At 38.8% G+C, this 26,538-nt stretch overlaps 1 protein-coding gene across 5 annotated transcripts in view; it reads right to left on the reverse strand.

Annotated features, from left to right (window-relative positions):
• Positions 1–367: 367 nt before the first annotated feature.
• ASB7 (ankyrin repeat and SOCS box containing 7) overlaps positions 368–26,538 on the reverse strand; it is a 31,067-nt gene continuing 4,896 nt past the window's right edge. For 3 of the 5 annotated variants that reach the window (XM_061371232.1, XM_061371231.1, XM_061371233.1), the window contains exons 3-6: positions 24,989–25,087; positions 21,619–21,879; positions 14,262–14,867; positions 368–4,239 (exon numbers count right to left, since the gene is read on the reverse strand). In XM_061371232.1, the coding sequence (XP_061227216.1) occupies positions 4,100–4,239; positions 14,262–14,867; positions 21,619–21,829 (957 nt within the window). In that variant the 5' untranslated portion in view covers positions 21,830–21,879; positions 24,989–25,087 and the 3' untranslated portion in view covers positions 368–4,099. Of the gene's footprint in view, positions 4,240–5,806; positions 7,232–14,261; positions 14,868–21,618; positions 21,880–24,988; positions 25,088–26,538 lie in introns of those variants that run through there. The other 2 variants (XR_009728126.1, XM_061371235.1) reach the window with 2 other exon arrangements.

Here is a 26,538-nt window from a genome sequence, read left to right on the forward strand (position 1 = left end):
ATACATCCCCCTCGTTCAACTTTTATTAGTAGTAAAATAGTCACTGAAGAGATTCAACTGCAAAATACGGCCTCCAAATTTGGTACATATTAGCACATGAACTTGAGGAGAGGTGAACCTTTCAGAACCCTGAAATGGCTGCACTGAAATCTCAGTGGGGAAACCCCAACTACTCATAGCAAAAGACCAGTTTGCTCCCCCTTAAGAAATCCAGCTCTAGAGTTACCTTTATGCTTATATTTACTGGTAAAAATCACATGAGCATCTCAACTCCTATTTGCAGGGGCAAATTTGAGTACCAAATGCATTCTCAGAATTGTGCACTGGAAAAGGGAGTAGATGGGACAAACACTGAGAGAAAAATGTGTAAAGTGGTATTATGTTATTAAAACCTTACATTAGAAACAAACAGAAAATAAAATAAAAAAGAAGTTTTAACCAGGTTTAACTTTGCTTTTTTCTTCTTTAAATTCAAACTGACCCAAAGCAAAAACTTCCATTGCAAAAGAAGAACAAAATGCAGTGTGACACTGGTAACACAGTGTTGCATGGAAGCTAAGACTTGTGGCCAGGTCACAAGCTGCTCTTGTCACAACGTCACTGCGGCATCTTGACAGATTTAACTGAGAAAGTTAGGATCCAATGTTTCCACCTAGCCCAGGTCCACCCTGGTTAAACACTACATATTCTCTTTTGCCTCGGGGTATTTATCCAATGAGTTTGTCCAGATGTGTTCTCCTATGATTGCCAACTAAGAGCCAGAAAACTGACTTTTCCACGCTATCCCAAAGAAGCCGGAGTTATTCCAAGCATGAGTGATAACGAATTTGAAAACCAAACAAACCCCAAAGAAAAGAACAAAAAGAAAACCACTCAAGAGTTGTTCAAACTAACAAGTATTGTCTATAATGTAAATAGTTTAGAAATATGGTAATTAAATAATCTAAAAAACACTCTTAACTCTGCTGTACATTTATAAACATCAATATTTACAAAAACTTTCTGCTTTGTTTCAAAGGATGAGGTTTGCAGTTTGTTAATGATCAGAGTCTTTTACTCAGATTGATTCTTTGGTGTCTTTGCCAATTTCTTAAGGTTTAATAAAAGTGTCCAAACTGTGAATTTTAAGGTAATGGAACCAGGCTACATAAGGAGTCTGTATTATGCACTTCTTCCACATTCTAGTTCGAATGAAAAGCAACGTTCAGCGTGTTCTTCGAAGTATTTGTGCACAATATTTAAAAGAATAAAAGACCAAATTCCCCATTATTGAACTTTGGAGAGGATTTTCAATGAATAATCACACTTCACTCGCACTCCAGCACGTGTAGAACCTCAGATAGTGAATGGGACCATCAGAAGGTTCAGGCATACACATGTGCTGCTGTGCTTTGTGGAATCAAGGTCAGAGAAACCAGCTACAAGAGATGGCTTAGCATTGTAAGTAAGGGCGAGGGCTCCCCTCCACCTTGGGGACGGAGGAGAGGATGAACATTAATTTAAAAGAAAGGCTTTTACTGGCCTGAAATATGGGTGTTCCCTTTAGATGTCAGTTACTTAAAAGAAATAACCAAAAAACAAACCTCAAACAATAAATAATGGAATTACACATTTCTTCATTAAATAGCATTCTTGTTACCAACAAAGTCTTCCATAATTTTCTTCAGTCACAGCAACAGACAAAACAAATAATTTGCCTTAATATAGATTGCAACTAAAATATACTCTAGATTACCTTAGAAAATATTACTGTAAAAATTCAGTGGGGAAGGACATTGGTTTAAACCAACTTACAAATGTAGCGAACAATGATACTTTCTTTTTTTAAGAACAAAGCAATTTTAAGGTCCTGATCTCACAAAACTGAAAATCCATGCTTAAAACCTGCCACTCAATTCTTGATTTCTGTGCTGTCTCAGTACTGGAGAGCTTAAAGACCATGATCTGATCCTTCTTCCTTCAATGGGAGCTGGTAAGACACCATCACGCACCCACTCTCATGCACACCCATCCTCTTGGGTTGCCCCTGCTACTGTGCCACCACCATTACATACAACGTGGAGGAAGCACTATGAAGCTCTACTGCCTGGAGGTGACCACCACACACACTGCGTGGTGTTAAGGTTGGACATCCTTCTTCAATCATGCTGCTGAGACATGGACTTTTGGTCACTGCTCAAGCAGGCTGGACTTGAACCGATATAAGCTGGTGACAAAAAGGTTCAACACCCCATTACCAATCCTCTGAGCCGTGAAACTCAGAAATCACTTATTGTTTGGAAACCTGATGCGATGTCAGGCACAATAGGGAGAGATAATCCTCCCTGCTTGCCATAGTTCCGGTGCATCCATTAGCAGTGGTACAGTTTGTGCTCAAGGAACTGCAGTCCAGGGTTATAAGATATTAAAAGGAATTAGCACAGTTAAATAATATGAGTATACCTGCTTCACCTGCTTTTCGTATTTTTAATATTAAATATTTTGAAAGTGACAGTGTTAAACTGAAAAGCCACCACCGTTCCTTTCATCTCCCCATTTCCATTGGTATCACTGATACAAAAGTACTCCTGATATTAGAGAGGCTCTTTTGGAGCAAAAAGCAAGTAGAGGACACTAGCAAGAACCTTACGATGACTCTATAATTCCTTGAAAATAAAGAGAGTGAAGCAACTGCACATTTTGGCCCCATCTTTTTTTGACAGCAAGAACTTTTCTTTTTATAATCAGAAAAACTGTTTGATAGATTATTGGTTTTATACCTAGCTTGTAAACCACATTCAGTAGCTGAATTTCAGTGTTCCTTTCATTTGCTGCTTTAAGACTAATTGCAAAGTTTGAACTTGCAATATGAATGGGGTTTTTCTTGTTTGTACACATTTAAAATGCATTGTCATAACTTATGTGCACTTCCCTCTCTCTAACCTGAAGCAAACTGAATTTCAGAGCAAGCGAGAAAAATCTATCACTGCTTTTGATACAAAAGGGTTTGGGCCAATTTCTTTCCTTTTGTTTTTCTGAGTGGACCCAATTCGGCTGAGAACCCGTAGCTAAAATTCCAACTGAAAGTGAAATAAAGCAGGTTATACATTCATGACATTTCGGGAGTAATAATGAACAGCAACTGCAGCATCACTTCTGTAATGTCACATCGACACTACAGCGAGGCAGCACTTCCTGTTCTCACAAATAATGCACTGAGACTAAATGAGGAATAGTGGGGAGGAGGAAATCACACATAAAGGGAAAATACGTCAGAAAGATTATTGCACAGGAGGCACTGTATGAGAAACAGAATACATTGGCGTCAAAAAAAAATAATCTAAATTTGTATACTTTTAAGTTAATGTAAAAAACCACAGAGGCTATGCCTCTTTGTAGTGTACTGTCACTGTTAGAAACAGACTTACAAACAGCCGCCCATTTAATAGGGAATGTCAGGAAAGAAGAGGGCCTGAATTTTATGGGCATCCCAACCAACTACAGTAATTAGAAAAAGAATAAGATAAGAAGAGCCAATGTATAGACCCTCAAATTAAATAGGGTAACCGCATTTTTTCCTTTAATTTCCAAATCATACTCGTACAGTACCCTAGGACACGTTGATTATCAACACTTCCCTCTGCCCTGCAAAACCACACACCCTGGCAGACACGAGACTCCAAAACACACAGCAGGGCTCTGAAGGTCTTTCTATTGGTATCTTTCTGCAGGACCGGTGCCTTGATTTCCAGACTTTGTTTGCTTGAATAGTTGCTCAGCATGCCAATTCAAACCAACCACTTCCCTTGAGAGGCTTCCTTCCATCTCCACTGCAAGTCTGCACGCTTAATGTGAAAACAAACAAACAAAAAAGAAACCCAACAGCAATCTTTAAAATGTAATATTGTATAGAAAGCTTGGACCTTGTAAACTTGGACCAAGAAACCAAAAATTAAGACCTTCTAGCGTGTGGTATAAAAACCCCAAGGAATTGTATACCTGCCTTCTGACTTCACAGAAAAATCAGAATTTGCATAGGATATACTTTGTGCAAGGCAACAAGCCTCTTCAGTATCTGGAATATAACTAATCTTGCTCAGAGTTCTTCTCTTCATGGATATCAGATATCATCAAATTTGTGTTTTAAGTAGTCTTTCATGACCTTGGCAATGGGTAGTTCATCAAGTAGTTTTAGGTTTTGAAGGCCTATACACTGACGGATTTTAATTCGGCATAGATCTTGCAAGTTCCTGGGCTGTCCTGAAAAGACAAAAGGAACACATAAAAGTAAAATGATCACATTTTAAACATACCTTAAGAGATCATTTTTACTCAGTAAAATCACAGATGTTTGCTGCATTCTAAGAGGCAAATGGAAGGGAAAAGTTACAAGAGAAAAAGGGTGGAAGTTAACACCTTTCTGATGAACAAGAATAATTCAGTGAAATCAAGGGATGAATCCTAAAACTATTTTTGCCTGTACATAATTCTACTGATGCCAATGCAAAGTGACATTACCCACATGAAGATTCCCGTGAGGTGGCAAAACACACTTAAGCACTGTAAGAAACACCGTTAACGCCTTCATTTAACTTTCTGGGGCCTTTTTCCTATCACTGTAACCTGGGGGTGGGGAAAAAGCCCTCAGTCTCAATCCTTTTCAAACATTAAGACAAAGACTCCTACATTCAACTATAACAGCACTAGGCAGCTTCCTTAGAGACTGAGGCTTTACAAAGTTATTCCAGGATCGCGTGGCAGAGTTAAAGATTGGTTTTAGCCCTTCTAATGGGAAGACAAAGCCTTTAGGCTTTGGATGCAGCCACAACTCCATCAAACAGAAAGAGATGAAAATCCGAGTTAACCACTGTCCAGAGAGGAAAAACTTTACTGACAGCACACAAACTGCAGAATTTCTGATGAGGATTTGCCAAAATAATCAGTTCTTTTTCAAACTTCTTCTTAACAGGAAACTCCTCAAACTCAAGCACCTTGAAAAACTGTTCCCCCCCATGCACAATAATGTAAGAAAGGATAATCTGCATCTGAACATAGCCAGCCATGAATCCCAATGAAGAAAGAAAAAAGAGCAAAGCAACAAGACATTGAGAAAGCCTGTCCCAATATACCCTTCTAGCTTTCAGCACTGGGGCCTTTGGGCTTTCCTAAACCAGAGACTGCACACAGATCCATGTCTTTAATAGCTGTGAATGGCCTATCCTCTGCAAATCTGTCTTATGCTTTTTGAACCCATTCATACTTTCAGTACCCAAAACATCCTGTGGCAACAAATTTCACAATATAATTAGGCGTTGGCTGGAAAACTACAAAGTGCTGTTATTTATTTTAGATCTGCTTCCTGATGGCCTCGTGCCTGCTGACCATTCTTGGAGTGACAAAAAACCCCCACGTAATTGTTCTCATGCCAGTCATGATTTTACATACCTTTATATTAATCTCCATCCTCCACTCACGCTTGGTACCTCTTTCCAAAGCTGAAGACTTTATTTAATAACCTCCCACCATGGAAACCACTCCAAAGCTCTGACCTAACCAGCTGCCTGCCTGGGTGCTTCTTCCTCATTCTGCTATATCCTTTTGGAAATGATCCCAAGAGCACATTGAAGCTGTGCTAATCAATATTTTGATCATTTCCTTAACTGTGTCATGGCTAAAGAAACAAAACCAGAGGTTTACACAGTTATGGCACCTGATGGCTGTCTGAGTCAAAACACTCCATGAACAACATAGGTGCTTATGCTGGTCCCAAGATAATCTGTTGCTATAATCTGTATAATTGATAATGGTAAGAGACAGTGCTTGCTGTTGCAGAGAAAGACATGGTGATTTTACTGAGCTGCCTGCTTGAGTCAATCATTTCTTTCAAAATCAACACAAAACAACAAAAGCAACTTGAAATAACTTAGATGGACATTTCCAATTAGCTTTCCTGAGCTGCCACCCATTAAGCAGGATGTTTTTGAAAGAGGAAATGCCTTCCGTACAGGGCTCAAAGGTGGCTTTACAGTGGTCAGTAGGATGCTGTCAGCTCAAGGGGCACCAGCCTGTGAGGAGGAGACCGGAGGGTTTTTCTCTCTGGAGCCAGCCCCAGCGCTGGCTTCAGAGCCAGTCCCTTCTTCCATCCCCCTCCTAGCTCAGCAATAAACCTTCTATCAGCTAAATAGACATTGACATTATGAGTTTATTAGGCTTCCATGGTAAGCACAAAGACATTACGAAACTATTTCCTGTTTTCTACTTTGGGCATTCTGTACATGGTTTCAGTTACCCTTTTAGTGAGTTCCTCCTCTCCCCCCCCCCCCTGCACATGGGTTTTTCTATAGAAATGGGCTGACAGACAGGTACACATTGGGATTTACCTTCAGCACCAAAATTATCTGAGGTAAGCTAGCAGAAGTAATGCATGAAAATAGTCCCAGCCTGTTTTTAAAGAAATTAGATTTGAAATTAAGAACATGAAAATTTGAGTTTCTTTGATATAAGTTTAAAATACTTTTATTATACTTATCACCACAATATCTAAATGTAAACTGAGTTTTAATTATATCCTTCAGCCGTGACTTAGAATACACATCATGTGTTACTTTGCCCACTGGTGGTTTCTTCGTAGCAATTTATTTTATCCCACCTGAAGGAACGAATGTATACAACTTGGACAGCAGCTGAATGCTCAAGCTTCGGGGAAAGAAAAGTTACTTTTGGAAAGAAACCAAACAGAAGAATCTTCATGGTGATAAAGAAATAGCTCTAATGCTTGAAATGCAAATGCAAACAAGGCTCAGAAAGGATGCACCATTTCTAAAGTTAATTGCAAAAAGCAGCCTTAGAGGATATAGAGGACTTCAGAGCTCTGTGTATTTTCTGTAGTAGAGTACAATAATACAGCAATGAGACACTGATTTCTGGTTTCAGAAATTAATGCATTTTAATTAACATCCTACGGGGTTTTTTGAGATAAAAATGGAACAGACAACTTAAAACACCCAGAAGAAATTGGTCATCAGCTAATTCAAAAAGACCCGATCGCCAAATGTATGACATTTTCCCCCCATAAGCCTAAAAATATTTCCTGGGAATGTGTTAACAATGGACATTTCCAGTGTTCAGCACCAGTTGCTACATCTAGTGGCTGTTAGTGTCTTAGGTCACGCCTTGCAAATTCCAGGGTTATTAATGCATTTGTGATTTATTAGAAACGGTGTCTGGAACACTTACTCATTCTTGGTTGCATCTGAATGAAAAAGGGAAAAAAAAATAAAGGATTACGGAGCAATGTCAGTGAACCTTGGTTTGGCAAATGAAAAATGTTATTAGTAATTTGGCAAAGTAAGACAAGTTAAATGATGAATAAAGTTCTGCTTAAAAACGATTAGGAATTAGCAGCTTTGCTTATACCCTGCATCACAAGTTCAGAAAGTTATTTAAGCAAATAAGCTAGAAAGGAAGAGAATTAAAGATAAAAGAAAGAGAACCCCCCCAATAAATATAAAGGTAAGATTGACACCATTACCACCATCATGCAAAACAGTCACATAAAACTACTCATCACCTTAAAAAAAGCCCCAACACATCCTTGATCCTGTCTCAAAAGGGACACCTCTGAAGTAGCCAGGTTATTGTTGGGCTGTTACATAGCCCCAGTTACCATTAGGGCAGCAAATACCTGCTGCTGTTGTATTTTGCAAGCTTTAGAGTGATAATCAGATAAATTAAAGGTATTAATTATAGGGGAAAAAAGAGAGCCGTACAGTTCATCTTTTGTCTTCCACAGCTCGTGCTATGTGCTGTAAAGTAGAAATTCCCACCAATGCACCTCTTGTGTGTGTTTTCCTGAACATGACAGAAAAGTTTCTTTCAAAGAGAAGAAATGTAAAACATCAGGATACAAAAGAAAGAAGAATTGCCTTCTGATTTTTTCTCTCTCGAGGCAGCAGACTTCAGTACATATAAAACTGAGGCATTTTCCTAGCTCAGCTCTCCAACTGCTAACAAAGTTCCTGAGCTGCTTTTTTTTTTTTCTCCTTAAATAACTAATAATTATTTTTAAAGCCTCAGTTCATTATTTAAGTAAATTATGATTAATATATTGGCCTTGTCTGATAAAGCAATGTTTTCACAACATTTAACATGCCTTTTAAAATGCATGTTTTAACAGCAAGAAATTATTACAATTAACCCTGATTTCCCACTCAATACTCCATTCCTTTCCTTTTTAGAGTTTCAAGTGTTTCTGTTATTCTATCTGGCAGTTTGCTCTTCTATCCCAGAGGCAGACAAAACTTACATCTAAGATTTACTACCTATACAAAGAAGCGTATGTCATCATTACAACTGCCCCGCAGCATAGGCACTTAGACTGTGACTGCCTGTTTTTCCTATGCAGACCATGCCCCCCAAGAAATAAAACACTAACTCACTTAATAGGTCTCTAAAGATCATACAGACAAAATGTTAGACTTCATACCTCTGACAACACTGATTTTTAGAAACTCTCGCCCAGTTTTAAGCAAAAGCATTGTAAAGGTGTAAAGAGAGAATCCCTACCAGTGCTCTCCACTGAAGATACAGAGCACCCGCACAAAGCAAAACCCATGAACTGATCTATTCTGTTACCCAAGATAAAACCTAGGAATAACTGAAATTAATCTACTTGTAGGCTGCAAAAAGATCCTCTCTGATGTACTGTTCCACCTACTAAACAAACCAAAAAGTACTTTAAAAGCAAACAATCAGTGCCATTTGAAGCAGACAGGCAGTTTCTAAAGAAGTCAAAAGATGAAACAAAACACTAGGGATGTATTTCAGAAGCTGCCCATAGTTTTCTCTAAAATATTAATGCACTGCTCTTCAAAAAAACCCTACACAACTTAGAGTGGTGTTTCTCAAACTGAGCTTCTGCTTCCCCTGGGAATTTTTAAAGGCTGAAAGCAGCAGCAAGAAACCATTTGGTATTTTCTCTTTTGCTACAAAGGAAACTTAAAATTAAAGGTTTTGTGAAACATTAAAAACAAAGTTTAAGCCAGGCTGATGTATGGCTGGTGGCAGCTCAGTTCCTCTTGAGTATCAGAATAAATACTTACATCCACAGCTAACTATCAAACCCATCCTTTATTTCACAACTGCGAAGGAACTCTGCTAGTGCCAGCATAAATTTAGTTATGGTTTTGTTGGCTTTTTTTGGGGGTGTATATTTCAAAAATATAATTGACCTTATCAATTGGAAACTCATGTCCACCAGCCGAGAAACACACTGAAGAGGATGCGCAAACAGGATCATATGGAAAGGATGCGATCACCTAGTACATCACTGTGCTGAGCTCAACAGGAATTTGTTGGAATAGGAGTAGGTCTAACAGTTTAGCAAATGCATTGTCTTGTACTCTGTAAAAAAACCAGCAGGAGGATAACCAGAGAGGATATCTGGTTTTCCAGCATTCAAAGTCTCAGAGAAAGCTAGTGTCAAGAATATACAGATCTGAAATATAAGATATGCAGGGCTGAATTTAGAGACAAAGAGAATTACAGAGTGTTCACTGAGAAAGTGAACAAACTCCTTGAACAGGTATCCAGCTCAAGAGGACAAAGAGCTTTCAATTCTTTTTTACTGGATATCATATATAAGTTGTTTTAAAAGTTCTAGTTTAATTTTGTGTTCACTACGCCTCTGTTAGAACACTTGAGCTTGAAGTATGTTTGCATTGCTCTTTGAGAAATAATTCTCCACAGCAAGTTTTAGATGTCTATTAGATTTCAAAATATCTGGCACAGAAAATATGTACCAAGGAGGGGTGTATTTTGGACTGAAAATTTATATATGGAAAGACAGGATGGCAGTAAAGCTCAATGTTAAATTTAACAGGTGCTTTAACATTTAGCAATGAAATTAAGATTTGAATACACTGGGGTAAGATTATTCTCTTAACATATTTTGTCATGTTTCTATAAATTCAAACTTACTGAGATTGCTGTGGAAACTCACCTAAGGATTTAAATACCAGAACATTCACCTATCTTTAGGAGACAGTAAGTAAAGTGCTCTGAAAGCCAGGCTTAAGATGCACTGCTAGGCTATTCTTTTAAGTGTACAGCGTGTGCATGCAATTAGGACTGGAGGGTGGTTACACCTTACATGCCACACATAAAAATACGTATTTGTTTCTTTTTTTCACTTGGGCCTCTTCAAAAAACTCTTCCCAAGAGTACAACTGTATAAAGCTATAGAGGAATTCAGCTGCTTAATATAAACAGCCGAGTTAGTAGCTACATTCTTCAGTATCACACTAGGTGATTCTCAGTTGAGTTAAACAATTATTCCCTCTTTTTAGAAAGACTGGGCTATGTCTTTATAAAGGTATCAAAAATTATACTGCCCTTCAGTAAATAGGTACCTGCAATCTGCAGAAAGCAATCATGATCCAGATAGTATTTATCACTGATCCAGCTAAAATGAACACTGTAAAACAAGCCTCTTACCCTCGTTCTCTGCGTAACTCTGGACGACAAAGCAGACTGCATTCATTAGTGCAAGGCTCTTAGGAGCAACAAGGAAGCAAAGAGCCCAAGCTTGCAATTCCAGCAAAGTTGTTCTGTGTTATAACAAGCATGAAGGTACTGTTTCCTTTGTGATTATCCACATAATATGATACATAGAAATCTACTTAGCTCACTATGACATTCTGTATTCATAAAAGTTTAAACTATATAGAGACACTTTCTTAAAATGTTCTTCCACTGAAAAAAAATCCTAGTGAAAAGTTACCTTTATTTAGCAAAGGGATAGCAACAAAAATATGTAAGGATTTCCCTAGCAGGAGCTTTGTCTAAGTTTCTCTGCACATTTACAGCGCTATATAAATCTAAATACAAGGTTACACTCTCTAGTCAAAGCCAAAGATTTGCCTTTTCAGAATTTATGAAGAAAAGGAACATAAATGAAGTATTTGTAATTTCATTTGATGACCTTTAGATCCTGTTCCAGATCTGAAATTACTCTCTGATACCTGTTAACACACACGCCACATTACACTGCTGCCGCCGTATCCATTTACTTCGCTATTAGCCTCGACACAGACAAGCAATTTGCATGGCCAGTCACAGGCTCTCTGGTCTGCTATCTTATCTGAACAGTGATTAAATTAAATAAGAGCTATGGGGAGGGGGAAGTGTTCAAACTTTTTTTATGCCCCTTTTGGAGACCATAATTGAATTTCTAGTACCTGAATGTTTATTTAAAGTACTTTTCCAATATAAGCATTTTTTCCTACCTCTAGCACCCTAAATTTTAATATTCTCAGATCCCATTCCACTTCAGCATAAATCCTTCCATCCAGGACTGTCATTGTAGACATATACACTATCAAAAACCAGAAAACGTCTATATGTATCTCTATCTTCCTATATACATGCATCTCTTAATTTTTAGTGTTTTCAAAGCTTAAACCACTGACAGTCCTGAGAGGCAGGTTCAGATCTCATAAACTGAAGCGCTCCAAAACAACTCTATCAGATAACCTCAGGCATGATGGTGGTTGCCAACAGACATTTTTTGAAACAGGAAAGCATAATACAGATAAGGGAAAGGAAGGTGATTAATAACTGAGCAATTCTCATCTTCAATATTGTTTTTTTCGCAGGTAGACTTTACTGATTTTTGCACTGTAAAAGAGAGGGGGGAAAATAATACATAAGTGACTGTCTAAACTCCAAGTTAGCAGCAGACTCATGATGAAAAGCTTTGCTGCTCCTAACTTGCAGCTTCATGCTTAAATACTGAGACATGACTACAGAGTAAATTGCTTCCTCGTGGGATTATTCTAGGAGCAAAGGAATCTCTACCTGTAACCAGGAAGAACATCAAACCCTTTGGGTCAAATCCCCAAATCCAGAATCTTCTTGCAGGCTTTCAGGGCCAATATTGAGTATTTCTGAGAGGTTGGTTTCCTGGCTGCTATTCATAACCAGGGACCTGGGCTAAAGGCCGTGATTATTACTGATTTCAATACCTACCGAAACCAAAAGAAACTCACATAGGTTTCTAAGGAACTGAAACTATGCAAATATGTTTTCCAAGTATAAAAACCAAATTGCTACTTACATCTTACATGCAGATTGCTAAATAGCATCCCATTTATATGAAGCATGTGACCGCTTTCACTTGAAGACACAGATCGGTTTGATAATTCCATGGTAATTCATATATTGATCTTTAAGCTTAACAATTCAAACCTACTGCAAAGTAAAAACTAATTCCCATTTTACTATCAAATATACTTTTCAAAACTCCTGGTGCACACAGAAAACTTACAGCTACAGATTTCTACGTTAAGCACTTAGTATGATGTTCAAATAAACAAAGCAGAAATTCCCGTTAAGTCCTACAACCAAGGAAGGCACTGTCACCAACCACAAGAGGTAATTTCAGGAATACTTCCACTAAAGGAATTCTCTAAGAAGCCTGTAAGTTTTCCTTCTAGTAAATACACATTGCAATAGGCTCGGAAACAAGATTCTTCCCCGAAGCGCCACAGCGCGAGATCCCAACAATTCCTGTACACAGTCTGATCTAATTGGGAACTCCAAAATCCCAGCTTGCACTTTATCCATTGAATCTCTCCTACACCATTTCATTAAAGCGATTATTCATAAATACCATGGAAGACAGTGTTTGGATATCTATAATAAGGGCAGCAGAGTCTGTTTATAGCTGTTTGTAAACATGTAATAACTTTGCTCAGATGCACAAAGCTGAAGTGTTTTTGTCAGCACTAGCCCTCCCTGCTAGCCCAGTTCTTCTTCCATCAGCGCAAAGCTGGGAGAGTTCCAACACTGTTACATTGCCTGCAAATTTAAGCTATTTTGGCTGTAGCAGGATTTACTTTTCACTTCACATTAAACCCTTAAAAGACATGGAATCTGCAAAGCAAGTTACAGTACCAGTTTCCAACTTTCTCAATGAGTCTTTAGACATTGAGGCAACACGGAAGCATCCTAAGCCTTCACACTCACTGATGTGTCCTGAGACTGAAATATTGCAAGTCTAGATATTATATTGTCTACTAATAGTGCTACCATATAGAGAGGCTCCCAAAAAGGAAACCAGAAAGAGATGTATTTGAATGAGAAAGGGGAGAGAAATAAAAATAACATCTCTTAGTTACTTGTATTTCTTAATATCAGCTTCGACCTTTCCAAAAACTCCCTTTAGATTTCAGACAACAGCAAAAATAGCAACACAAATCATGAAGACAAAAATGAAATTCCAAATGCTTGTGTCAGCTACTGCCAGCAGATCTCAGCTGATTCACCCCCAGCCCACACTAGATTTCAGTTTCTTTACAGAGTATGTAAATTGCTTAATTCTCATAAAAAAGCATCCAAATAAAAGGAACTGTAGGGCAAAAAAAGGATATATGAAATACCTCTGTAGGGCAAAGATCAGCCTAATCGGATAATTTATCTGGCCACCTTAACATGTTTGTATTAGCAAACTCCTAATCGGTAATTCCCAAATGCTTTACTCAGTTCTGTAATTATGAAACACTATTATAGCATTCTATGCTGAATGAGAGAAAGCTTCCAGTATATAGTACACCAAAACCCAATAATCAAAAGTGACCAGAATATTAGGAGCCTAATACTCTCTTTAAATACCGGAAGTCGCGATGAGTTAAAATCTCTTTCATATTTCAAAGGCATCCACAAAAATCAAATCAAAGCTACGCAGCACAGGAAACCCCTTCCAGTTGCACCAGTGAACTAAGCCATGTCCTTGTCTGGTTTAGGAGAGGGAAGGAGAGAAGAATATGGGAGAACACAAAGCAGCAAAAGCTCTTTTCTGCCCTAGTTGTAGTGCCAGATGAAAAAAAGCCAGCAACTGCAGAGTGCTTGCACAGCAATTAAAACAAGAAAAAAAGCAAAAGACACTAAAGACCCCTAAACAAACAACAAAACAGAGCCCCAGAGCCCAAACATCTTTCTTAAGTGCTAAGACCATTCACACAATGAGATTTCACAGTTCACTTTTTTAAAGGAATGCTTCCTGTAGCTATTTAAACAAAACTAATTTAAATGAAATATACTTAACATTAGCATCTTTGCCGAGCAAGAGATTCCCAGTATCACAATCCCTTCACCTTCCCAGAAATTTCCTACTGCATTTAAATAGCATCAAGGGGCAGAGAGGAAGCATTTTTTTCTGGGGCTAAATTCAAAGGCTTTTAGAGGACCTTGTGTCCTGTGATTAACTTCTCTTACATACATACTTGTCACTTCTTGTAAGAAATCCAGACAGGGTCGGCTACTTCCAGAAATACTTATTGAAACAGCCAGTGGGGTCTGTCCTTCATAGTTCCTTGTGTTAGTGTCTGCTCCGTAATTATACAACATTTGTGCACAAAGCACATCATCTCTAAGAGCAGACAAGTGTAAGGGTGTCTGTCCATCTTCCAAGCGACCCAAGTTTGTATCCGCCCCTCTCTGAAGGAACATTCGGCAGTAAGAGTGATTGCTTTTGATCACAGCGTATCGTAACAGGAAACCATTTTGAATGTCGATGTTGGCATTGTGATCCAGAAGGATTTTCACACAGCTTGACCTCTCTCGGATAATGGCCAGCTGAAGTGGTGTAGTACCTTTATCACTGAGCGGATCAACCTCGGCCTTGAACTCCAACAGGAGCCTCACAAATGAGTCTCTGCCATAGTGGGCTGCTACATGGAGGGGAGTCCAACCATCGTTGCTCTTTGCATTAATAATGTCACTTCTATATTCAGATTCCAACATCAAGCGTGCAATCCTCGCTCGGCCATGCATGGCTGCATAATGCAGAGCAGTGAAGCCTCCAATTAAGTCCTTAACTGTGGGATCAGCTGAAGTTAAAATAAAATTAAAAAATAATTAGAAGGCATTACAGTAATCCAGTGCTGCAAGAAAAGAAATAATCAAAGGGTTGAGTGTTAAGTCTTTTCAGGCATAGCATGACAGGATTATTTTGTACTTCAAACTAATGCTTGCTTTCAGGAACATGCTATTTTTAAGGAAAATTTAAATTATATTTAAGAAAGTTGCACCAAAAAAAAAATCCTTTTTCTTTTATATACATATGTTTCCATTTGACAGATACTTCTCTGCATCTTCCTAGCACTCTTAGGCTAATTACTCAAATCTCCGTCCATCCAGTTTTCCTCCAGCTCTACAATATTACATTTCTTTCTTAACATTCAACTTTGTTTTATTTTCCCTTGTGTTGCTTCTTGGTCTTAAAAAGAAGCATGTGTAGAAACATCTGCTGTCCCAAACTGCGGATGTTTTGTGGTCTGGCAGCATTGTATTGTTTTTAGGGTGTAATACTGCATTAGGTAAAATGTGGTCTGCAGGATTTCCAAAGCATGTAAGATATATGTTATTCTAGATTGTCTCGATAAAGTCTGTTTTTACAGATGATGAATCTGTTCTGAATTTATAGTTCTACAAAAATTTCAGATTTTACAAGAATGTAAGCAAATCACGGATGGAAAGAGTCAGGGAAAAAACATCACTGCAGAACACAAGTGATTACACAGAGACTGTTACCCCCCCAGCACAAAAACTCAGTCTCATTTATGAATTTTTAAATTAAAATAATCAAATCAATTTACTTCATTTCCTCAGGACACCAAACCTTGTAAAGCAAGTGCCTATTTCATGTACCAAATTAATTACCGAAGAAAAGATGCCTGCCTCATCACCTCACCTAGAGAACAGGCCAGGCTCTGAGGTTTCTCCTTCCACCATATGCTGCCTGTTGGATGCTAAAACGTACAAACTACTGCATGGAAGTTTGAGGCACTTTCCTAAGTTTCCCAGCTGGTAAAAAGAGAGATAGTGCATGCATAAGATACTAGTCTTAAGTTGACATGTTCTCAACGTTCCTGTGTATCAATTGAAACAGCTGCTGGGGTATGTCTGTCCTTCACAGTTACCTGCATACAAAGCACACCGTCTGTAAGAGCAGACAATTGTAAGGGTGTCTGCCCACCTTCCATAAGCTTGACAGCCCCATCATTGCATCCTGGCACACAGAACTCTCTCTCATTTCCTCACCTATACATACCATGTTTAGAAGGAAAGCAGCAGTCTTGGGAGGATGGAGAGAAGAGTACCACATTGTGAGCACACATTTAAAACAAACTCAGATGAAGGTTACAAACACCCAGTGCTCACAAACACTGCTTAAGAGGAGCTCTTGCTCTCCTGTACCACGTAAAAAAGGGCAGTATTCTTCTCAGCTGCCACCATACTCAAACAGGAGGGGGAAGAGGGTGGGAGACACCAGTCTTCACCTCAAAATTCAGACCTGCTATAAGTTAAGTTCAGAATACAATGCATATTGCAAACTAGTTTAGTCTGAACACATCTGAACCCACAAAGGTGCTAACATAAAACAACAGGAATAGGCTTCTCAGTATGGACCTACTGTGACCATATCCAGATAACACACCAAGACAGACATCATATCAAAATAAAAGGACTGGCAAGAGTACAGAATACAGCTGCAAAGATAATCCAGCAACTTTAAGGGTGTTTTTTTTTTAATGTAAAGACTGAGGTGAAGAAGACAAACAGAAATCCAACGTACAAGCTAATGCAGCTTGACTATGTGGAGAAATAAAACATGAGAACTGCCTCTAGTGTATAGAACAGGAACCTAGAAATAACAACAAAAATGCTAAGGGAACTTTAGAAGCGACAGCCTTCCTCATCTTCTATAAAAAGCAGAAGTTTCAGCACCCTGTAAAGTTACCTGAGTTAAAGTAATGGAGGAAGCATCCACAGGTCGGCAGGAAAATGAAGTCAGTGACTGAATAGGTGGTTCCTAACCTGCACTCTGATGATGTCCAAAATTTAGCAGAGAATCAGTACAACCCACCAAGTTACTAAAGACAGATAATCTTTCAAAGTGGCGTTTGCTGCTCCCAGGATCTCTTTCTTCGCATTGCTCAGACTATTCTACATTATCTCCCGACAGCTGATAAAGTAAGGAGCATAAGCACGCAAAGGTATGATACATTTGGAGAGGCAGAATTAAGGAGAAAGATGGACATACTGGAAAAGAGACATTGCTTTTTACCATTAAAGTGAACCAAAAAACCCCCAACCCTAAGTCATGCAAGAGTAGTGTCTCAACAGGAATAGGAAAATAAGTCTCTGGGCAAGGAACACAAAAAACTAACCATCCAAAGTGAACCCAACAGTAAAACCTCACGATAAATATACTGTAATTCCCGTTAAGATGACAGGTTTTTAGGGAGCTAATAATACCAGTCTCCCTCTTGATTAGGGAAACAACTTTAATCGAGCAAAAAGTCTTGCTGTTCAGTCAATGTTTTGCTGCCATCTCCCGGAGAACTTTTGAACTTCACAAGGGTTATTAGAACTTGGACCTGAATTAACGTTGCATACGTGTTAGTAAAATACATGCTACAGAGGTGATGTTGCCTTAAGAACTTTAGTTGTTGTCAGGGATTTTGTTTTCTAAAAGGCTTTGGCACTGGTATCGTGGTGTGAAGTACCTTTCTCCCCCTGGAACACACCGTAGAAATAAACTGGGAATGATTCTCAGCTTATATTTCAGAATCCGCAGGGGTATAAAAAAGTTCCTGGTACAAGCATATTTAACTAGAAAGGGATGAAGAGAGCACTTGCCAACATTTCTTTATCTTGCCTCCATCCCTATTTCTTTTCAAGTTTCCCATTAATTTGGGGAAAGCAGAATCTAGAAACATAAATAACTGCATTTGGTAATTTTTAATGTTCTTAAATATAAGGCATAATACAATGACATCGTATTAGGCCTTAAGCCCAGAAGGTACTCAGAAGCACGCAGCTGCTGGCTCACTTCCCTCCTTCTTCCCCCCACCCTGCTCCTGGAGGGATGGGGAGGGGAATCAGAAGAATGTAATTCCCACAGGTTGCGATAAGAGCAGTCCAGTAATTAAAGTATAACACAAATCACTACTGCTATCACCAATAATAATAATAATGATAAGGGAAAAAACAAGGGAAGAGAATACAACCGCTCACCACCCACCAACCGATACCCAGCCCGACCTGAGCAGTGATCTAGCCCTTCTGGGTAACTGCCCAGTTTATACAGTGGGCATGACGTGCTGTGGTATGGAATACCTCTTTGGCTAGTTCAGGTCAGGTGTCCTGTCTCTGCTTCCTCCCACTTCCCCTCCTCCCTGGCAGGGCATGAGACTCACAAAGTGCTTGGTCAGAGTAAACATTACTGAGCAACAACTAAAAACATCAGTGTTATCAGTGTTGTTCTCAGGCTGAGAGTCACTGCACCAGCTACTAAGGAGAAAAATGACTGCTGCTGCTTAACCCAGGACAGGCATAAACCTTGAACTGCTTATCAAGGGTACCAAGTAACTGCTCAAGCCCACCTGAGATTGAAAATTTGCAACACTGATATCCCAATTACATTATTTCATGTTAACGTCTAGCACCTAAGCTACTCATTTAAACTCTGCTGTTAATGAAACTCTTTTCTAATACCATAGCCTAAAGGATATATACATTCTTAAACAAGAGCCTAATATTTTGGAGTTTAAACTTACAGCTCAATGGGACAGTTTCCTTACTTACTTGATGCCTTCTTTAGATCACTATCACTGCATTATCTGGGAAGTCAAGAAAGCAATGCTTCTGGCTTCATAAAGTACTTCTATTATTTCAAGCTTACTTCTCCCAACTAGGGCTTAATTCTGATCACAAGACTTAGAAACATGACTACTTACAGCTTCTGGTTTGAATTTTCTAGGACAACATTGATACAAAGACCTCCAGGAAAGCACTGCTGTTCAGACACACACACTTTATGAGCTGATTTAGGGGGATGAACATTTGGCATTCTCTAGTTTCTCCTGGATTCTGCACGACCTTCCTAAGGTTTAGATATCTCGCAGCCAAGACTAAAAACAAACAAACATGTCTGTTTGGCTACTCCTGTTACTCTTCAATTTCTAGGAGCTTTAGTGAATCATTTCTTCACTTTAATATGAGTAAACAGAGTTAATACAAGTCAAGTAACCAGCTTAATATGAGTAATTGTCCTGCTTCATTAGTATTGAGAAGACACTGCCAAGGGACAGCTAACTACACACTTTCAAGACTTTAGCTCTTTGTAATGTTAACAGTGGTGATTGGTTAGTAATAAAATACAGTTTTTGTCCAGCATGAGATCATGTGTCTCTATGTCATTTTGAAAATAAAAAGTACACTAAAGAGAAAACAGGCTTGTTTTGCAAAAATCCAACATTACTGAAAACTACACTCCTTATCTTGTGTTGCTTTCCTGGGGAGCTTTATAACTTCAGATTGTTTCTATGGATGGAAAGAGCTGGGAAGAGCAGGCTTCACAGAATCTTCACTTTATTAAAATGAGTGAAATACACAAAGAAAGCCAAATACACTATTTTTCATGAAAACAAAGTTTCTCTGTGATTCTGATCAACTTCCTCCCTTCCATCACTTGCTAAAGAATATTTATTATCTGACCTATTACCTCTGTATCTAGTTGGTATTTCTGCTGGCTTCATCCTTTAGTCTGGACTGGCTTTTTAATGCATTTTCCCCATATATATGTGTCTCCTTGCTCAGCAGATAATAAAAAGCTTCCTTCTGTTCCACCACCTCCACTCAAATCATCCAATCTGCATGCACAACACTGTCCTCTGGCTCTTTCCTTTGCTGGTGAGCAATGATGGAAGAGAATTAAAAAAGCAAAAGCAGAAGGCAGCGAGGTCATAACTCCACAAGAAGCTACCTTTTATTTCCAGGTCAGTGACCAGATTTCTTCTCAGCTTTTATTAGCCAAACTTCATCTCTGTCCCACTACCACACAAGACTACATCAGCAGTCTTACAGCATCTCAAATCAGAGGCACAGCACTCTACCCTCAGCAACAGCCCATTGTGGTTTTCTCATTCCTGTATTATGAATATATTTCCAGCTCTGTTAAGCTTCATCATCCCTCTAGACAGCCACAGCTATCACCAGTTGGTCTTTCCTTCCCACCAACATTTCAGTTCCCTCTTCCCTCCAGAACTCCATCCACTGCCTCTCACTACCTTCTTTGTCACTAATATACACAGGTAGTTCAATACTCTGCTTACCATAAGATTCACACCAGAAAACTACTTTTCCCTTCACACCAATATCATTTTGGTCCACAGGGATTAAGCACCAACATCAAAATAATCCACTTCTTGAGAAAAACGTGAAGACTGTGTGAGGAAAGGTAGACACAAACCTTTCACTAATGAGGCAAGCATGATTAACCCTGCGTTTAAGAGTCAGCTCATTTGTGACATTAGTATGTTTCAAATACTCAGTATCTTCTATGCTTCTGTTTTGAGGTAAAACAAGGCAAGGCATAAAACGGTGCCAATTTTCTGAAGCAAGGCTCAGCTACAGGAAAGCTGCTGTAGATGACTAACCCTCACACTATTTGTTACTCAACTTTCTAGTCCTTGTGATTAAATGCTAGACTCCTTCCAGAACAAGAGCTTTTCATTAGAGGCAGTTTTCAAGAGGCATCAGATTCAGTTGGTAGCTCATATAGGAAAGAGTAACAACAAAAATGAAAACAGGACACTGCACCAGCAGCTATTCAATATCACAACCTATACAATGAAAACACGTAGGAACACATGAGGGTGGGTTTGTTTCAGATCATCAAGTTTACAGAGCTAAAACCAACATATTCCTAAGCCTTACAGGCTAAGGATCTTGACTTATTAAAGAGAAGGCTTGAGATTATCCAAATATATTATATATATATATTAAAAAGTAGAATTTTAAGTTAGCTATTAGTGCTGTTTAGTAGCTTTTTCCCTCTTCAATAAAGACATGAAGGTTTGGCAATATTATGTGGTTAGAATACGTAGCAGGGTGTATCAAGAGGGCCCAGTAGCTGTATTTTACTACTGCTCTTAAAGAATATACCACTGATTGTGATTGTGCAAATAACATAGCTCATTAACGCCATTCATTTTTAAGGGTGATCCATATATCTGACAAATACTGTGACACACATAAGGAGCCCATATGTCCTCAGATATGTAAAGCATCAAAATGGGAATTTCAGTTTCCTTGAGACCAAACCCATAAGAATTCATTTGATAAGACCAGCACTGCAACAAAGGATGCTGTCCTTTAAGAGGACTCAGCAGAATCTGGAGAACATCTACTGATTTTTACTTTTCCTCTCCAGTACCACATTAAATGGTTAAAACCATCAATTTCTACAGCTTTAGGTAGCCTTGAAAGAAGATACAGCAAAAAGAAATTCTCACTGGTAATAATCATCACCCAAGCAAGCGCATCACTTCAACCAACTAAATGCTAATCAGTTCACATGGATGCTGGAAAGGTGTATACTCAACTGGGCTAGCTGACACCGAAGTCCCTGCACAGAGTACTGTTTTCATAAAGCTTAGCAGACTTTTAGAGCTTATACAGAAATTTAGTCTTTAATGGTTTGCTTGAGAATTATGAAACAAACCTCCCTAAAATCCCAATCCAAGGACCTCCTGCCCTCTAACAGAGAAGAACAGCCTCTAGACAACTTACCTCCATGCTCGAGAAAAACCCGGACACATCTCTCTTTCCCTCTTGCTGCAGAGAAATGAAGCAAAGTCCAGCCATTGGCATCTCGACCATTAGGAGAATATCCTTGCTCCAGCATCTTGCGCACGGTGTGAACATCGCCAGCAGCAACTGCAGCCTGAATCTGCAACTCTTCCTGTAGTTCAGGGTTTCTCCGACAGTGATGGTGTAACATCCTAGCTGAATCTGGCTTTTACAGAGGCGTCATGAGGTCATACTAGTCACCTTGGATCAATATAAAGCAGGAATAAATTAGGAAAGAGACCAGGAAAGAGATATCTAGTAAAAAGTCAGTGCTAAGCAGAAAACAACGCTAAGATTTACATTCTATACACAAAGTCAACTTATATATAAAATAAAAACCAAACCACCTCACTGTTGCTAGCAAAATCATAATACATGGTTCACATCACTGGCTGCAAAGGAAAAGGGCACTTATGCATTATAAATAGTAAACGTTTTCTTCAAAAATGACAGCATTAAACAAGAGTCCACAATTAAAGCTCCTGAACAAGGAGTAAAATGAAATATCACCTGAAACCAACATTCAATTAAATATCACAACATGGTTAATAACACTAACTCCAGGGACAATGGATGATCTAAACTGTGGCATGAAACAGCACTGCATTGCCAGAGCAACTGAACTATGGTATTTATTTGTTTCAAGATACATATAATCTCTAAGGTTCAGTGAAAATATTTTCATCTTACTAATATAATCTTTTCCTGTAGCACGAGTATTAGTAACACTAATGTTCAAACTGAAAACTAATTATCCCCCCCCCCCCCCCTTCTCCCTCTTTTTTAATTAGAGTGCACTGTCTGTGTTTTGGCTTGTTGACTTTTTTTAATAGTACATAAAGACTGCAAAGAGCTCCTATATCCTAGAAATCAAACATAAATACGATAATATGAGAGCTGGAAACACGTATATGCAGTTAATATCAGCCTGTCAAACACCGTGAGAACATATACCAGAACAATTCAGTTTATAATTACGTTGATATCATATATGAAAGAGCTGGGCCAACGGGCTATCCAAAATAGCCACTGTAAAAGAGCTTAGATACAAGCATACATTGGGCAAGAAAAAAGTACTATACTCCATGCTCCATTTGAGAAGTCCCCATCTGCAGCTCTACCTGCTACCCAGCTGGGGACAAGTTAAAAAATACAGGTATTTAGGAATTCTTCCACAGTACACAAAGTCTGTTAAGTGTCTACATTTTCACATATCTTATGTATGCTATCCCATTAACAGGTATTCCTAGAATGGAAAGGAGTGTCAGGAAAGAAACAGAGAATAAAGGCAAGGTATGAGAAAAGTAATGCTGAGCAATAAGAACCTCAGAAAATATTCAAATGCTGTTGCAATGGATATTAACAAGGAACTAGAAGATGACAAAGAGAAAGAAAGATGTATTTAAACTCCTGTACAGTTAAACAAGATTAAAGTACAAGGTAAAGTTCCAAAGACAAGAGTGAATTTTGAATGATCTTGTTGTATTAGGATGTCAACCCATATCATCACTTAAACCTTCTTTTACGTAAATATCACAAGGGTTTCCAGAGCCTCCTGATTCATAGGTCATCCATAAGATACTGCAATCACCTCCCCATACCCCACTGGGCACTGGCTCTCCTGCGATGCAGATATACACAGACAAGTGAAAACTGAAAACATCAATCACTGCCATCTTTCCAGATGAAGGCACAGGTATCTATTCACTCTTCTACAGCCTAGTTGTGTCCACTGCAGAGAAGTTATTTATCTGCTTCTTGGAGAGGTATAAACTTGCAATTAACAGGTAGCTACAATGACCCTAAATAGATTGCAAATATGGAAATTACATGCAGCAAATGCTTGTCTTTGACATTTATAAATGCTTCAACTTACCATGTATGGCAACAATCACTAGTTCAGCACAGGGCTATGAAGGAAGAGTTTTTAGCTCGATAGGTTATATGTGGCTTAGGAACTGGCTTTGTTTTGTTTTATACTATAAACTCCATTATCTGACACTGGAACCAAAGGGGATTAACAATCTGGCAACCGCTAACCCAACAGTTCAGCTTTCGCAGCACAGTCCAAAAATCAAACTTGGTTAATCTGATGACAATGGAAGTATTTCTATTAACTCTAATAAGCTTTTGCTAAGCTCTTTTTCTAAACTCCAATTAGCACTTCAGAACATGCTCACCTGTAAGACAGCGAGCTTGACTTCATTCTGCATCACACCACTAACAGTACTGTTAATGGATTTCCAACTACAAGAACAAGGCCTTTCTTTGGACTTAGAGGTGAAAACTGATTGAATCTAACTGGTAATAAGTCAGGGGGAGATCTTTGAAATAACAAAGTAAAAATCAGCATGCCCTTTTACCCTTACTTTCTGAATGTGTACAAAAACAAGACAGGGAAACTGATCAAAAGTTGATATAAACAAACTTTCTACTGCCATTTTTACAGTCCCTTCTGTAAAGCACTAATACTTACAAGATCTCATGTGATCCTGAAAATTAAGGTCAAACCAATTGCTCAGAATGGTACAAGGAAGAGATAGGATGACTAAACAGATGAGGCAAAAAGGGATTTCTCATTGAAGGGGCCAGCAGCATTCCCCCCTGCAACTATCTATGAAGACAGTTGGTTAAGAAAAAGCAAAGCTCTTTATATCACACTTCTCAGCTGGTGGGTATATTTGTAATGCAGTATTATAAAAAGTTGGCACTGGCCCCATATGTTGCATGTGACTAGCAGAGCTTATTCAAATTAGGTAGTACTAAAGGATGTAAGTATTAAAACATACAAAGCAGAAGACAAAGTCAGGCATAAAAGGCAGCTCCTTTTATCACCTGCACAGCTCCTGTAAATATCTACTCTTCTGTCTCACCTCTATGGCAGGCAAAGAAATTTAAATCACAGGCCTACTTAACTGTACCATTCAAGGTTTCAGGATAGCTCTAGGTACACACCAGCTTTGAAAACATTTCCACTTCTGCTCCGTGGATCATTTAAAATTCCTGTTTGCAAATCCTCATTTACAGCATCAGTCTTTGAAGGAAGACTACTGGAAGTCATTAGCCATTTAATATTTAATGTTTTGCAACTGTAATCAATCTCATTCAGAACAAGGTATGCATTTGGATTGCTACATAGTGGTTTTCTCCATGAAAGTAAAAGAATTAAGTCAAGTAGAAGGGGGTAAAAATGTACCTATACATTCCTGGTTATAATGATCGTACAGTGCCAGGAAAATGGAGGACAACAGCAACTACTTCATTGATTTTGCAAGTACAACAGGACAAATTCAACGTGCTCCTGAATTACCTTATATGAGGCTGTTACTCTTTGATGGCTGTCCCGCTCGTCATTGTCTTCACTATTCATAATCTCGTGTGCTCATGTGTGTCAAACAACCTGCTGCCCCTTAAAAGAAATGGTATTTCTTATTAGTCACAAAGAGTAAAAGTGAGAGGTTTTTACTTACTTCTACTTTGTGCCTGTGCTAGAATGTCACATTTTAATGCAGTTATGCCAAAAAAAGCCCTGAAGTGTGTTTCTTTCATCACCAAACAGTCCTTCGGAGGTTGGAGTGGGGAGAGTTTGCTTCTGCCAGATGAGAAAAAAGCTAGAGACCATTTTATGCAAGACAAGAGAAAGGAGAGGTGTGCTTCCTCTCTAGAGTAAACCTTGAGGAAAAGGTCTAAGCTCTTCTACAAGGACTATGTATATCTGCTGCTGCCATGGAACAAAAATGGATGCAAAGGTCACTGTAGGTATTTCTGCCCAACTGCTCAATGCCTCCCTGTGGGAGTCAGATGCCAGGAAAAACCTTCAGAATGCATTTAGTTCCTTCCCAACCCATTTTCGTGGGCTTTTTTCTGTTTGTTTGTGGGAGTTTTGTGGTTTGTTGGCTTTTGTTTTCTTTTTTAAACCTCCATCCATCTGTGCTTCCCTATCTAATGAATGAAATCTGATAGCATAGAGCATTGACTTCCCCATCCTTCAACTGGACTTGTAGTGCCACCGGTTCTGCCTCCCTCACGTAACAGACCAGGCTAACAGACATTCCACAAACAGGTAAAGATACCTTCACAATACAAGCAATACCACCTCAGAGATCATCGCCCTTTTCATATATAAGAACTAGAATCAAACTTTACTCAACACCAGTTACAATCCCTTACCAGTTTCCTCCTCCAGACTAGCCCTCCTTATCCCCCTTCTTCATCATCTGCAGTTAACAGGATCAGCCCCAATGCTTGACCATGTCCCACAGCATTGTCAAGAGCCCATACTCATCAATGTTACTTCAGTAATTCTTTGTACACCTCTGTCTGACCTTTTGGTCACTTTGGCTGCAAGCTTCTCTCAACAGGACCCCTTATCACATGCAAGCACTGCAACAGTATTATAAATAATAAAAGCATTAATTACTTCATTGTATAGCAGGGCACACAAGACCAGCTGTGACTTGTTTTTCCTGCAAATGAACTGCACCAGAACAATTACATGGACTGTGCAGCTTTTAGCTTAACTTCAAATTTCTGTCGCTTAATGCGACATAAAATCTTGCTTCTCCAATGACAGCTCAAAAGAGAAGGATGAAAAAAACAAGCTCTCTTCATCCCTCTTATGCACATTTTCCAAGAGCTTTGCTTCCCAAGATAAAACATACAAGGTCTGCAGATACGCTCACAGCCCTGCACAAAACTGCACTGCCATGACCTAATTTGATCACATTTCTAGCCTTGTTTTTTTGCATAGATGATCAGTCGTTAGTTCACCTTTCCCCCCCCCCCATTTTTGCATGATTTTCACTTTAAAACCCACACATTTTTTATTAGCTAATGCAAATTAGAATTGCACTGACTTCA

The sequence above is a fragment of the Neopsephotus bourkii genome, unplaced genomic scaffold (assembly GCF_033783945.1).
Source record: "Neopsephotus bourkii isolate Nb327-2 ecotype Australia unplaced genomic scaffold, CSIRO-AGI_Nbou_v1 NB_1572, whole genome shotgun sequence".
Classification (NCBI taxonomy): Eukaryota; Metazoa; Chordata; class Aves; order Psittaciformes; family Psittacidae; genus Neopsephotus; species Neopsephotus bourkii.